This window comes from Thalia democratica, chromosome 8 (assembly GCF_965202585.1).
Source record: "Thalia democratica chromosome 8, ktThaDemo2.hap1.1, whole genome shotgun sequence".
Taxonomy (NCBI): domain Eukaryota; kingdom Metazoa; phylum Chordata; class Thaliacea; order Salpida; family Salpidae; genus Thalia; species Thalia democratica.
In genome coordinates, this window is record NC_139172.1 from 16,053,874 (window position 1) to 16,067,582 (window position 13,709).

A 13,709-nucleotide genomic window follows, 5' to 3' on the forward strand; every position below is an offset into this window, starting at 1 on the left:
TAAAAAATGAATTATATTTTAAAGTGCTTAAAAGATAACGAACTTTAATTAGTTTTTTTTGTGATATGCTTGAAACAAACTTCTATATACAAATTTTTAAATTAAAAGATGAAGATTAAGTTCTTTAGCAACTGTTGATATATATAAAAGTAAATAATCTAGGAAAATACGTTTACTTATATTCTAAGCTACAATGAAGTCTATTTTATGTTTTTAAAGTTTTGATGAAAAAATAAAAGTTTGTTTTTGTTGGTCTATGGAAGCATTCGATTCTACTCTTGCTCGTACCTGTTACCAGCTTCAAAAAAATACCTTTCATAATAAACAGAAGATTGAGATGCCGAAAGATGCTTCTTTGCAAACCTGGCAGAATGCGGGTATCTTTTCTTGTTTGACTTGAAGCAAAATAAGACTTCAGCTTCTTTAATTTGTTAATTTATTCAGCAAAAAAAAAACCTAAGTTTCTTTCTTAATCCCTTGATCAACTGAACCTTGTTGCTTATTTCGTGAATGGCTGTGTTTTTTTGTGTTTCAAACATAGGGTAGAACGATAAATCATTAAGAACAATGTTTGTAGATGTATGAATTTTAAGATTATTAGGTGGTACTGGAGGAAAATGACTTCTTTGACCAGTCTCGACAACCATGTTTTTTTACTTCTAATTTCAACGTCCTGTTTGAGATAAGGAGGGAAAAAGTAAAGTCAACAACATGGATCAAAAGCTTTTGTGACTAATAACAAGCTGTTATCATCAAGGTTTAAGTGTATGCTACTATTTTTAGTATACAAAATTTTTTTGAAAGCTTCGTCCATAATTTTTGGCAAGGTTGTAGAACCACTTTGACATGGTGGACTACTAGCAGTAAAGATTTCTATAAAAAAAAAGCTTTCTAAGCAAAAACACAATAATCTAAATATTTAACTGAAGAAAGCTGATCGCAAAAAGCTGGAGCCGGGTCTTGCCAAATTTCAGCTAGGATACTGATCTAAGCAAAAAACAGTTGGATAAGGATCTTTGATTTGGTAAATCATTTGTAAAAAAGTTTTAGTTAAAGCGAAAATCAGAAAACAAAACTTATAAATTTACTTAAGATATGCAAGTGTATAAAATTAGTAGAGTACTACATGCTTACATAAATTTTAAAAACATTACATTATAAAAGTACTACAGGTGTTACTAACCTAAAATTTCAAGTGTTATACCACTTGAAAAAAGGGATACATAGCATAATGTAAATCTTATATAATAATACTCTTACATGCCGTATTAGTCTGATGGTCGAATTGGTATAATCAAACATTTATGTATGCAGAACTTAAAAATAAATGTTTTCTAATGCAATTGCAACGTAAGCTTTGCAATAAGCATTACTTATTCAGTTTGTTAAATTAGATAGATAGTGTGTTTAAATATTATTATTAGAAAACTAAACAAATAAGTTTAGAAGCAACTTGGTTTTTTTAGAACTTTTATTTGTTACCGAGTTCCGATGCAAAGCCAGTCATACGTGACAGGTAAAACTTATTTACATAATATTTACAATATTAGGTGTTTCAAAAAGTTTCTTTTATTAAAATTCAAAAGTATAAAGATAAATTGAGAAAATTTTACTAAAAATTATTATTAAAAATCGACTGTCAAACTAATTCTAAAACATATGAATAAGTAAACACAGAAACTACATTTTAAAACTGTGATTAAAAAAAACTTACTAACACAATTAGCTTTACACAAAATCAGTCATAAGTATTACAGTAAGTATTAAAGTTGACAATCTTAGTTTTAAAAACATATTTATTTACATTTTTAGTTGCTTACCAGAATGGAAAACTGACAGTATTTGTGGTAAACCATAAAAAACTAAAAAATAGCTCAGAATTTTTTATTTATTTCAAACCTTATCTGTAATTAAATCTATACAAATTGTTGTTGAACAGTTATTGTAGTATATACTTTTGTTAATTGATTTATAAACAATTATTAAACAGAATCATCAGAGCAAAAAAGCTTTGGCAAGCCTAAATGAATAAGAATTTTGAAAATTTTTCAGAAAAACTGTTGCACAATGCAAACTAACTGACACCTTTCTCTGCATATTTTTGTTATCTCTTAAAATTAGTGATACAATTTATAACAATAAGTTAAGACAGGGTTGCCAAATGTTTTTAACAAATTTTCTCTAGGTTTTCAAAATTTAATCTAGATTTTTAAAAGTACACATTTTTGGGTCTATTTTTAGCTTAAAGTTAAGTTAAAGATGAAAAAAACTGTGTTAAATAGTATAATATCATTGAAAAGATACTGTAAAGCTACTTTAAATGTATTTTCAAACAAATATCTATATGGTAGATTTTTTGTGTCAAATCAAAATCTTTCTACTTAACATGTAAAAATCGTTTTAAATTCCAGGTTTTTTAATGATTTTTGTTCAAAATTCCAACTTTTTTAGCCTAAATTGTCAAATTCCAGGTTTCCAAGTTTTTGGGCAACCCTGTTAACAAAACAGACTTATTTATCTAATATTTTAATTTAACTTGTTTTAATAAGTGACACTTATATTATCTGACCAAACAAAAATAAATTTTTTCGATCATCAAAACAAATAGTAAAATTGAGGTCTTTAAATAAACTTACCCTTCGTGGAAACATACAAATTTAAATGTGTAAAATTTAATCAACTATACCAAGTTTAACGTTGGACCTCAAGAAGACAAGGGATCTTAACTTAGTATTTAGTAAAAAGTATAAGGTAAGATTTTAATTGACCTCTAGGTTGTAGTCAACTAAATGTATTATTAAAATAAAAGTTAGGTTATCACAAAATAAAATAATATATTTTTAGATGTTGCTCAATAGCTAAATAAACATCAACTGAAAATATCGTTTTTTAAAGTGTTAAGTTAAACACTACAGTTTCATTTGTTAAAATAAATTTGGCTATGGTAAACAAATGGTAATCAAAAAACTATTTTGTGTATCATATATAACTTATATAAAACTATAACCCGAAAAGAATATTCAAACGCATAAACAAATATATCTTGTAAATTATAAAAACTTGACTTTTTATTTTTAAAGGAAGTTATTTAACAGCATTGGCAAAAAAAAAAAAACATCGTCCACACTTTAGTTAATACTAAAATAAAAAAACATTTATGTTACTTAGATTAACCAGCTACTTAAAACCAAGTACAGAAAACTAAAGAGAAGAAGCTTTTTATAAAATCAAATTCGAAAAACTTACAGAAAGTAGAAAAATATTTGTAAAAAAAATTACTTCCGAAAGTTTAAGCGTTATATATGTACATCTTTAAAACTTTTTTGAAACAATAACGTTCTAATTTATGAATTTCAACAGAAATCTTTATATAGCATAAGAAAAATAGTTCTATAAAAATTTGGTTAAGACTATAATGCATCTAATCATTCTTATTAAAAAACTAATTTCAAATATTATTTAACAATTAGATATTAAAGGTTAAACTGAAATACGTATTGTAATGTTCTCAATATATTGTGTATAGCTTTTTTAAGTACATAGTAATATATTAACCTTTTTTTTAAATGTTACGTTCTTATTGCACTTTTAGTCTATGATAGATGTTTACCAAAACTTTGTAATCACTAACAAAAAGAACACACAAAAAATAAAATGCTACGTATTAAGAAAACAAAAGGTGGACATATATTAAAGTACAGAAAGTCAATTTTTGAAACAAAACATTTAAAAATTCAATTTAAATATTTTAAACTTTGAGTATTATTTAAAGTAAACTTTAAGTAAGCAAACGTGGTTAGAAAACATCAAATCATAAACAACTATTTTAAAAATCTGCAAAAATAACTGAAAAACTGTTAAGGTCATATCGTTGTTTTATTTAAACAAACTCAACTTAAACAATCAAAGTGTTAAGAACTTTTAGAGTTTTTAAAAACACTGAATAAAAAAAGTTTTAATACTAGAGGTACAACAATAAATATTTATTTGTTATCATAAAATTTATTCAGTTGTAAAAACTGAGTAATAAAATCAAAATAAAATATTATAGTTGTTGTGTTAAAACATTTCAAAAAACACGATTTAAAATATAACTCAAAGCTAAAACAATACTTTTCAAAGCACAGAAGTTAATTTTAATCGTAATTACATATTTCCTTTATTTTTTGTTTATCTTTAGAGTAATTATTAGCGGCAGTCAGAGAGTTTAAAAAATATAAACAAAAAAAATTTGATGCCAGAAAGTTTTTAAAGAAAAAGTAGCTACAAAGTATCTGAATAATATAAAGCAGTCATGATTTACTCTTTACATTTTAAAAATTTATAATTATGTTTAAACCTCACCCATTTATTTGGTAGGGTGTAGGAATGAACTGATAACTTTAACCGTAGGTTCAGAAAGTTTGCTAGAAGAATTTGAAGAAATAGTTTTGTTCTCAGGCAATAAACTAACAAGGCAGGTCATCATTTTTAGAAACTTCAATGAAGGCTCTTTGTCTTTAAGAATGTCACTAGCAGGACATAAATCTTTTGATTTTATTCCAATGTGAGGACATGCAGAAATGAAATTCTCTACATTTTTTCTACTTCTTACAGGATTAAGTTTGGGTACAGCGGGCGATGGGGCAGCTATACTTGTAACTGAACGAGGTTTGATTAAGTTGGCTAGTTTGCAGAGCAGCACTCCATCACAAAAGTTCTTTTGAAGTTCACTATCAAGCCGGCTATTCAGTGTTTTTTCAACTTTATCCCTTATATTCTCTATCATCTCAATTTCTTCTAAATATTTATCATTTTTCCTCCGCATTGTATAGTTTAACTCCTCATTTCGTTTTGTTGGACGTTTCAGAGTTGATTGAGAACTCACTGCTTTATTAGAACCTGTGCTAGTTGTGTTATAACCAGGAAAGCTTTTTGTTGGGGTTTTCTTTTTAGACAGCTTTGTTTGTGTTTTTTGCATTGGAGGTTTTGTTGCAATTTTACTTTTAGGTATGGTTTTAGATAGTTTTTGTGGACTTGTAGTTTTCAAAGGAACAGATCTTTTAGGTAGTGATGTTTTAACTGATGAAACACTTTTGGTTAATAATTTTGAGTTAGCTTGAGTAGTAGGAACTTTTGTTGGTTTAGACGTAACAGATGACTTTTTCAAAGTAGATTTACTTAAATAAGTTTTCTTCTGGAGACTTGAATTCTGTCTTGTTAAAGTATCCTTTTTAGGTAGTTTTGAAGAAGTTTGTACTGTTTTTCCAGATGTGCCACTTTTTAAATTAGGACTTATTTTAGTTGAACTTTTATCTACTTTCTTTGGTGTTGAAGCTTTTGGATATTGGAGGTTACATGGTAGTACTTCAGTTTCATCTAGCTGTTGTTTACTTTCAATTTTTTCAGCTTTATCTAAATTGTTAGTTTCTAAATCAGCTTCAATACTTTTAGTTTTTTCTGAATTAGCAATGACATTAGTTTCCAATTCAGCTTTCAAAGTATTATCAGCGGGTAAAGTATTGTACACATCAATAACAGTATCAAAAGAATTATTTTTTACAAGACTTCTTTCCTGAAAATTTGATTCAGGAACATGATGAAGCTTTGAAATTTCAGCTTCAAGAGCTTTAAAAAAATGAATTCTTCCATATTTTAAAACATGAAGTGAAGGAATTTTAAGGGGATTTTCAGACACATCAAAGTATTTAAGAGTAGATATTTGTTGATAACATAGTGGTACCATGCATATTTTGTTTGTGCTTGCATCAAAATGAATCAAATTTAGTTTGCTAATAGAATTAGGAAGCTGTTCTAACTGGTTTCTTGAAATATCCAAATAAAACAAACTCTTCATATTACCCAACTCATTTGGAATTATTTTTAGTTGATTTCCGCTGACATCTAGCTCCTGACACTTATTAAGTTTTCCTAGCTCAGAGGGCAAAGATAAGATGCTGTTACCACGAAAGCGGAGTATCACTAAATTACTAAGGTAACAAATAAAGGGTGGGATTTCACTAAGGGAATTACTGCTCATATCTAATGTGTGAAGCAGTGAAAAATTAACAAAAAAGTTGGGTATTTCTCTGATTCCATTTCGAGTGAGAGAAAGTTTATTAAGTGAAAACCAATCTGACATGTATGGTGGAACGTGTTGTAGGGAGTTGAGGCTGAGATCTGCATCTTGGACATCCATTAAATCAAATTCATCACTGCCTAATTGGTTTATATCTCTTAAAACCTGTAGAAGTGAAATGTTTAAACAAATATAATGTGATGAATAAAACAAGTTGTTATATGTATTCAAGTTTTGTACATTGACAAAGCTCTTTAGATTTTTATTATAGTAAAACGATCAAAATTTAAGTTAATTTATAAAAATATATCTTAGAGCTGAATAGAAAAAATTCTAAAATATTTGTTTGTTAAGAAAAAAAAAAAAAATGCTTCATAACTTAATATTTTTACATTGATTTAAAACTTCAAGAGTGTTGTAAAAAAGAGACTTAAGTCTTCATAGTTATTACACAGGAGAACATATATGACTAAAATCAAAAAAAAATTTAATTTATTTAAATTCAACAAAAAAAAAATTTAATTTAACTTCATAAAAAAAACATTTCAAATATCAAACAGCACTAAACATTGTAAGCTATAGGTAGTTTGTAACCAAAATCAAACTAACTTTATTTGAGATATGTAACACTCCAGAAGCTTGAGCCTCTTCAAGGTACTTGTTACTGTTTTTACTGGATTTGAGTGCTCCAGGTACCATATCTATAAACTACTGCTAAATAAGTCTGATAAAATCAATAAACTAGTTAAAATTTCAAGTTATAACTGAATCTATACACATAATAGTAGAGAATGATCATAACAAATATTTAGTAAAAATGAGCTGGAGTTGGTTTAAATTTTTTGAAAAATTCAATATAACATACATGGCAACCCTGATTTGATTAAAAATAAAGCTAGTATTTTTTTATTTATTAAATGATGAAATTTAGGTTTAGTAAGAAGTTACTAATACATACAACAACAAATATTTTAAATCATTTGAAGTCTTACTTATTAGATAACCATGGTTGCCACTGATCAAGCTGAGAAAAATTTCCTGACTTTTTACCAAAATTTTCCTGACTTTTCTAAATCAAACTCTTAAATTAAACTTATTCTAAAATACATAATCTAACACTTGAAACTATATAAAGCTTTCAATCTAATTTTAATACAGGTTAAAAACAAATTTTTTTTGCTAAATTCTATCATAAAACTTCCAGTACATCACTTGAACCATCTGTGTATGAATGATGTATTTGCAATAAACAGCTCTATCAGCAAAATACTTGTATTATTACCTTAAAACACAGCTTGTCTGAAAAAAGACACAATTTTTTAGAATTTCCTAATATAAATGTATCTGGATAAACAAACGACATATAAGAAACTTTTAAAATTAAAACCTTGAATTAATAACGAACTTTCACAACTGAAATCTTAAAACAATAACAAAGTTTTACAGTTGAAACCTTAAAACAATAACGAATACAATTTTTTAGAATTTCCTTGCATAAATGTATCTAAATAAACGAAACGACATACAAGGAACTTTTACAATTAAACCTTACATCAATAAGGAGATTTCACAACTCAAACCTTAAAACAATAACGAACTTTTACAGTTTTAACATTAAAAAAAAAGAACTTAATCAAATACTGTTTTCCAAATGTATGTACTAAAATTTATTTTCTCTGTTTTTTTATTAGCACTTTAACCTCTTCATCTAATGAAGATATGGTTTCCTTCGTCTGGTCTGCATTCCGCTTCATTTTCTTGGCAGTTAAAATAATTTGCCTCATTTTATTTAAATCGCTCTCATCTGATGCCCCTACACTTGTTGAAGAGAATCTTTTCTTTTAATCAAGCCACAACTTGTGGGCTTCATTTCTTTTCTTTTGGCACTCATTTATTTTTACCTCCAATTTTGCTGCCTCTGTATCCTTCTCAACCTCTATCTCTTCCTGCCTTTGTTCTTTTAAAAATGCTTATATCTGATTAAAAAAAAAATTATATTAAAATTATACGTAAACGAATTTTAATTATAAAATATTACTATAACACTAAAACGTAACACTCTAAAAAATACAACATACCGGCTACTGACATCTGCATATCTTTCGAGACGTTTACTTGATATGGTTCTAGTTTGTAAGCATACATGTAATCTTTAATTCTTCATCTGGATTTAATACTTTTTTCTTTCTTGTTATCTTCAAGCAGAGCTTTATTAATACTAAACCCTTGTGACACCTCCCCATGTCCACAAACAATGATTGCAACAGTTTTCCAAGAGAAGATTTGGTACAAACTCCAAATGTTTCAAAATAAAACTGGTCTAAACGATCTTGACTTTGCTTGAAGCTTTTAAACTTTAATACATTCATTGGGCAATTTATCAAAGTTCTAAATTGATTGATGTTATCATCACTTTCAGTGTTGGTGCACAATTTTTGTTTTGTTAAGAAGTGCACAATATTGACAAAACGCTTAACTAGAACTGTGACTCCTAATTTGTCTAGGTTATGAGGATTTAGGCATGACATATTTCTAACAATTGTAGTTCCAATAGCCATTCCGCTCCGGAGACTTTTAACGGCTCTTATAACAAATACTCTACATTCTTTATTAAAATTTAAGATCTTTTGTTCCTCAACTAGGTCTTTTTTCCCCAAATTTGAAAGCAAATTGGTTGCTGCACAACCAAGATCAAGGGCAGGTTTCAGGGAAGCTTCAATCTTGAATAACTTGGGAAGGCTGAGGTTCGAAACTACCCGTCTATCATAAAAATACACATCCATTTAATTACCAAGCATGAAATGTCCTCATGCACAAAGGCAACAATAGGCTGGGTACTCTGGTATAGTGTTAATTTATACCAGATAAAGGCATTTGAAATAAAATTAAATATTTTCGTAAATTTCTAGGAAAATTTTGGAATTTTTTTCTGACTTTAAAGGACTTTTAATTAATTTTTACCATTTGAAAGTTTTGGAAAACAAGGATTTTTGTAAATTTAAACTGACATAATCTGACTTTTTTTTAAATTTTATCAAATTTCCTGACTTTTTTTCAAAACCCCCCATTTTTTCCTGACTTTTGTAATTTTTTTTAATTTTTCCTGACCTTTCCTGATTTCCTGACCGAGTGGCAACCCTGGATAACACATATAAAGTAGCACTACTTTATTCTTCAGTAATTCTAAAATTGTAAAACAATTTTTTTCCTTGATTTAATTTTATAGTAAAAATGAATATAATAATTTGTTTTTTAACCTAGAAGAAAATATGAAAACCTTAACAAAATCTCTTTGAAACCAGTTGCCACCTTGTGTGGTAAAAATTTAAATTCTAGTTAATACTTTTTGTTGTTAGATAGAAAATACCATTTTAATCTGAGTTGACAAAAATACAGTAACTGCAAAAGTTTAACTTAACAAAACCTTGCTCTTTACACACAAAAACTACCTTATTCAGCTAACAAATTAGAGAAGTTTCACCATAATCAAAGTACTGAAAGCATCAAACACTATGCACCTTAGATGAAAAAAAGTCTTATGACTTTTGGTAGACTTAGATAGATAACATTGAGCAAAAAGTACAAAATGACTATAAGCAAAGTTGCTATAAAGTAGAGCTTTTTTTGCACTAAGTAAATTTACATATTAATTCACAAAAATTCTAAATATAGTCTATAGAAGATACAGTAAATACAAGCAGGGTTTCACTAAAATTACAAAAAAAAAGTCTAGGTAAAATTTTACAGATATATTTATAAGTTTCCTGCTTGTGTAATTGTGTTTGCAGAAGTGTGTGCCAAATTTTAACTTGGTAGAAGATAAATTACGTCACAATAACTAACTATAATCTCAACTCAATATCATTTAACAGTGTAGTGGAACTTCAGTACAGTTCCACTTAAACATAAAATGTTAACACTGATATATTATTTGGTTATAGTTTAATAGAACAAAGAGCTTACAAACTACTTAATACAGGGTTGCTATTTGTTTTTTTTAATTTTTTACCAGGTTTTCATAATTTCTTCCAGGATTTTAAAAGTACACATTTTTGGGTCTATTTTTAGTTTAAAGATAAATTTAAAGTAAGAAACAGTGTTAACTAGTATAAAAACATTGAAAATATACTGTAAAGCTACTTTAAAGGTGTTTTTTAATAAAAATTTTGATGATAACAAAAAATTTTTATTTTTTGTGACAAATTAAAATTTTACTATTTATCATGTTGAAATTGTTAAAAAATCCAGGTTTTTTTAGTGAATTTTGTTCAAAAATACAGGCTTTTTTTTGCCTAAATTGTCAAATTCCAGGTAAAGTAGCAACCCTGTTAATATTTGTAAACAACTAATACTTAAACTCTTTCTAACTTTATACATCATACATAAAATATTTTTAACATCGTATTTAAAGTAAAAAAATACTTATGCAATACAAAATATCTTATATAAATATTAAAACTAAACAAAATACTATTTTATGAATGTCCTGGTGATGAAAGAGTGATTGTAATAAATTTTGTTTATTGCTAAGTTGTTTTACTTGTTTTAATTTTGTTAGATTTAAGATAATTCATTTTTTTTTTTTAGAAATTAGAGGTAAAAGTATAAATTTAATACAACATTTTTATTTATTTTTTAATTATTTATTTTAAAAGTTTTAGTTTATTATTTTTTTATTTTATTTTTTATTTATTTAATATTTATTTTTTATTTTTTCACTTATTTCATTTGTTTATTATTATTTTATTATTTTATTTTTTTTGAGTCTTGTACAAAGTTAATACTAACAAATTTTAAAAAAATTTATTATTTATTGACTTTATTGTTGATATATATATATATATGTTCGTGTTATTTTTTTCAATACAAGTAGTATCTTTTTTTTCCTACTTACAGTATTTCTTTAGTCTAGTTAGAATTTTTTAGAACTAAATACTTAAAATTAGATATTGGTTTATTTGAGTTTACAACAGCTGATTGTGAGTTCACACTGGTGGCAGTGATCACATGATTGGATTGTAGGTGTGTTTTTTGTTGTTGCGTCGGCAAATACTTACTTGGGGATTTGAGCTTCTTGATTTTCCCACACTTTGTGGTTTTTAGTGTTGAGATTTTAACCTTGTGAGTGTTTGCCAAATGACGTGTCACCAGAGGTTTTTTCAATAAAGGTTTAGGATTAGTTTTTATTTCAGTTAGCTAAAATTTTTTTTATTACATAGACATTTTTAGTTTTGTTTTTAGTTAAAAGGTAATTTTTTTTCTTAGTAAATTTAAAGATAGGGCAGGTGGAATAACATGTGATGAGCTCAAACTCACTTGCTTGACCTTCAGAAAACGTTTATTGTTGCAGAGGGGAGAGTGAGTATTTTCTGATATTTTTCTACCTTAATAAAAAAATAAATAAATAAAATAAAGCTTTTGCACAGGTTTTAATAAAAAGCTATTTTCAAGAAATTGAGGACATAAAATTGATTTTGGTGATAATAATATTTAATGTTGTTTAAATTTTAAAAATAAAATACAAACAAGCTGCCTATTTTTACTACAAATAAGTAACCTATTTATAACAACTTAACTTTAGTATAAGTTTATTTCTTAAAATGATTATTTTTCGTTATAAACACTTCAATATATTTTTAAACTAGTTTTTCAACATAATTAGAATCTAATATGTGTTATTTAAGTTATTGTTTGTAAATCCAAAAACCATCTAGTACAATTATGAGGTATAAAACAATTTTAAGCATACTTAATGGTTTTGTACTGTATTATTAATTATTGAATTTAATAATAATATTAAATATTTAAAGTATTATCAGTACTTATGTTATTAAAAACACAAAATTTTTACACTATATGACTTTTAAAAAAATAAAATAAACAAAAAATTTTTGTTTTTACTTCAACTTTTTTACTTTGTAATTAACAAAATAATTGGGCCATGATAGGGGTGCAATATATTTCAAACATCATTTTGTATAAACGATTTGATTATAATTCTGGATTTGGTTTAACAAATATGTTACTGCTTATAGTGTAGTTTAATTAGTCAAGGAATTTATTTTGAAAAGGGTGTCTTGCCAAATAAGCATTACTTTTAACCGCTTAAATAAGCACAAAAATACTAGCTTAAGAAAAGAACAGATTTTAGGACAAACATTCAACATTAAACAAAAATTTACTAGGGAAAGTATGTAAGCTCGTCTCGTATATCTAGTTAATTTATTGAACACGATACAGAAATCGAAGAACAAAACTAATTCAAAAAGACATGATACTTAGCAAAACCTTTTGATCATCGAGCGACACAATACTTGTTTACTTAAACTATTTTAAGCTACAGAACAGCAAAAAATAGTTTTTTTTACGATAGTTTTTTTTACTTATACTTAATTTATACGCGGGCCTGTAATTACTGACTTAACGCGCTATTATAACAATATCGTTGATAGTTTCCAGGGGCGTAGCGTGAGTATGGACACTGGCGCATGCGTGCCACCAAAAAAAAAAAAAGAAGTAAAAAAAAAAAAGTAATATCTTTATCCTTTATTGTTTATTTTTTTCTGCTTAATTTGCCTTTTTTCGAATATGTTTATCTAGTATTCAAAAAGTTAAACCAAATTTTGTGACAAGTTAGGAAAGTTACCCAATATACTGATTGGGTGCACAAACGAAAGTGCGCATCGATGTTAATGAAAAACTCCATAAGGAAAAAAATTATAACTTCATTAACTTCATAGGAATTTAGACTCAAAAAGTACACAACTAATTAGTGCACCGCTGTAATATAACCGTATGACAGATATTTCTACAAAAAGTGTATAAAAATACGTCACGCTTAAAAGAAAATTAAACAATTTTACTAGTTTTTTTTATGCTACAATAAATGTTAAGATTACTGCTAGTTTTCTGAACTTAATTTTTGTAAAAATACAAGAAAAAGCGTGTCGGCCTATGAGAAATAAACTGAGTTTGTGATTTTAATTTTTAACAAATACAATCAGATGAATTAAATTTGAAAAGTATAGTTTAAACTATTTTACAAAGTTGTAAAAAATTGTAATAACAGTTATAAAGTTGGTCTATTTTAACTTCTGTGTAACTTTAGTTAAATTATGTGCAATGAGGTGTTGTTATCGGGACACGTTCAAAATCCACCCGCAATCAAAATCCACCCGCGATCAAAATCCACCCGGGTCAAAATCCACCCGATCAAAATCTACCCGGTTCAAAATCCACCCGGGTCAAAATCCACCCGATCAAAATCCACCCGGGTCAAAATCCACCCGATCAAAATCTACCCGGTTCAAAATCCACCCGATCAAAATCCACCCGGGTCAAAATCCACCCGATCAAAATCCACCCGAGTCAAAATCCACTCGAATCAAAATCCACCCGTTCAAAATCAACCCGGTTCAAAATCCACCCGATTAAAATCAACCCGATCAAAATCAACCCGAGTCAAAATCCAACCGAGTCAAAATCCACCCGATCAAAATCAACCCGGTTTAAAATCCACCCGATCAAAATCCACCCGGTTCAAAATCCACCCGGTCAAAATCAACCCGAGTTCATTTTTTTTTCGAAATAAGAATTAATTTCTAATAAAATTTTGTAATATTGAATAAAGTTATATGTTTAAACAACTATT

The 13,709-nt window shown here is 27.2% G+C and overlaps 1 protein-coding gene across 1 annotated transcript; it reads right to left on the reverse strand.

Moving 5' to 3' along the window:
- Positions 1-4,061: 4,061 nt before the first annotated feature.
- LOC145843417 (uncharacterized) lies at positions 4,062-6,784 on the reverse strand. The gene is made up of 2 exons (XM_082950895.1): positions 6,668-6,784; positions 4,062-6,223 (listed from the first exon to the last, which is right to left on the reverse strand). Exons 1-2 carry the CDS (start codon positions 6,755-6,757, stop codon positions 4,349-4,351), a joined length of 1,965 nt encoding a protein of 654 aa, XP_082807021.1. The 5' UTR covers positions 6,758-6,784; the 3' UTR covers positions 4,062-4,348.
- Positions 6,785-13,709: the final 6,925 nt, after the last annotated feature.

What these genes read in the sequence shown, in the direction of transcription:
- LOC145843417 (XM_082950895.1), bottom strand. Translation starts at nt 6,757, where the DNA reads ATGGTACCTGGAGCACTCAAATCCAGTAAAAACAGTAACAAGTACCTT. An exon ending in TGTTACATATCTCAAATAAA is followed by an intron (nt 6,224 to 6,667) that starts GTTAGTTTGATT and finishes TCACTTCTACAG; the next exon opens with GTTTTAAGAGATATAAACCA.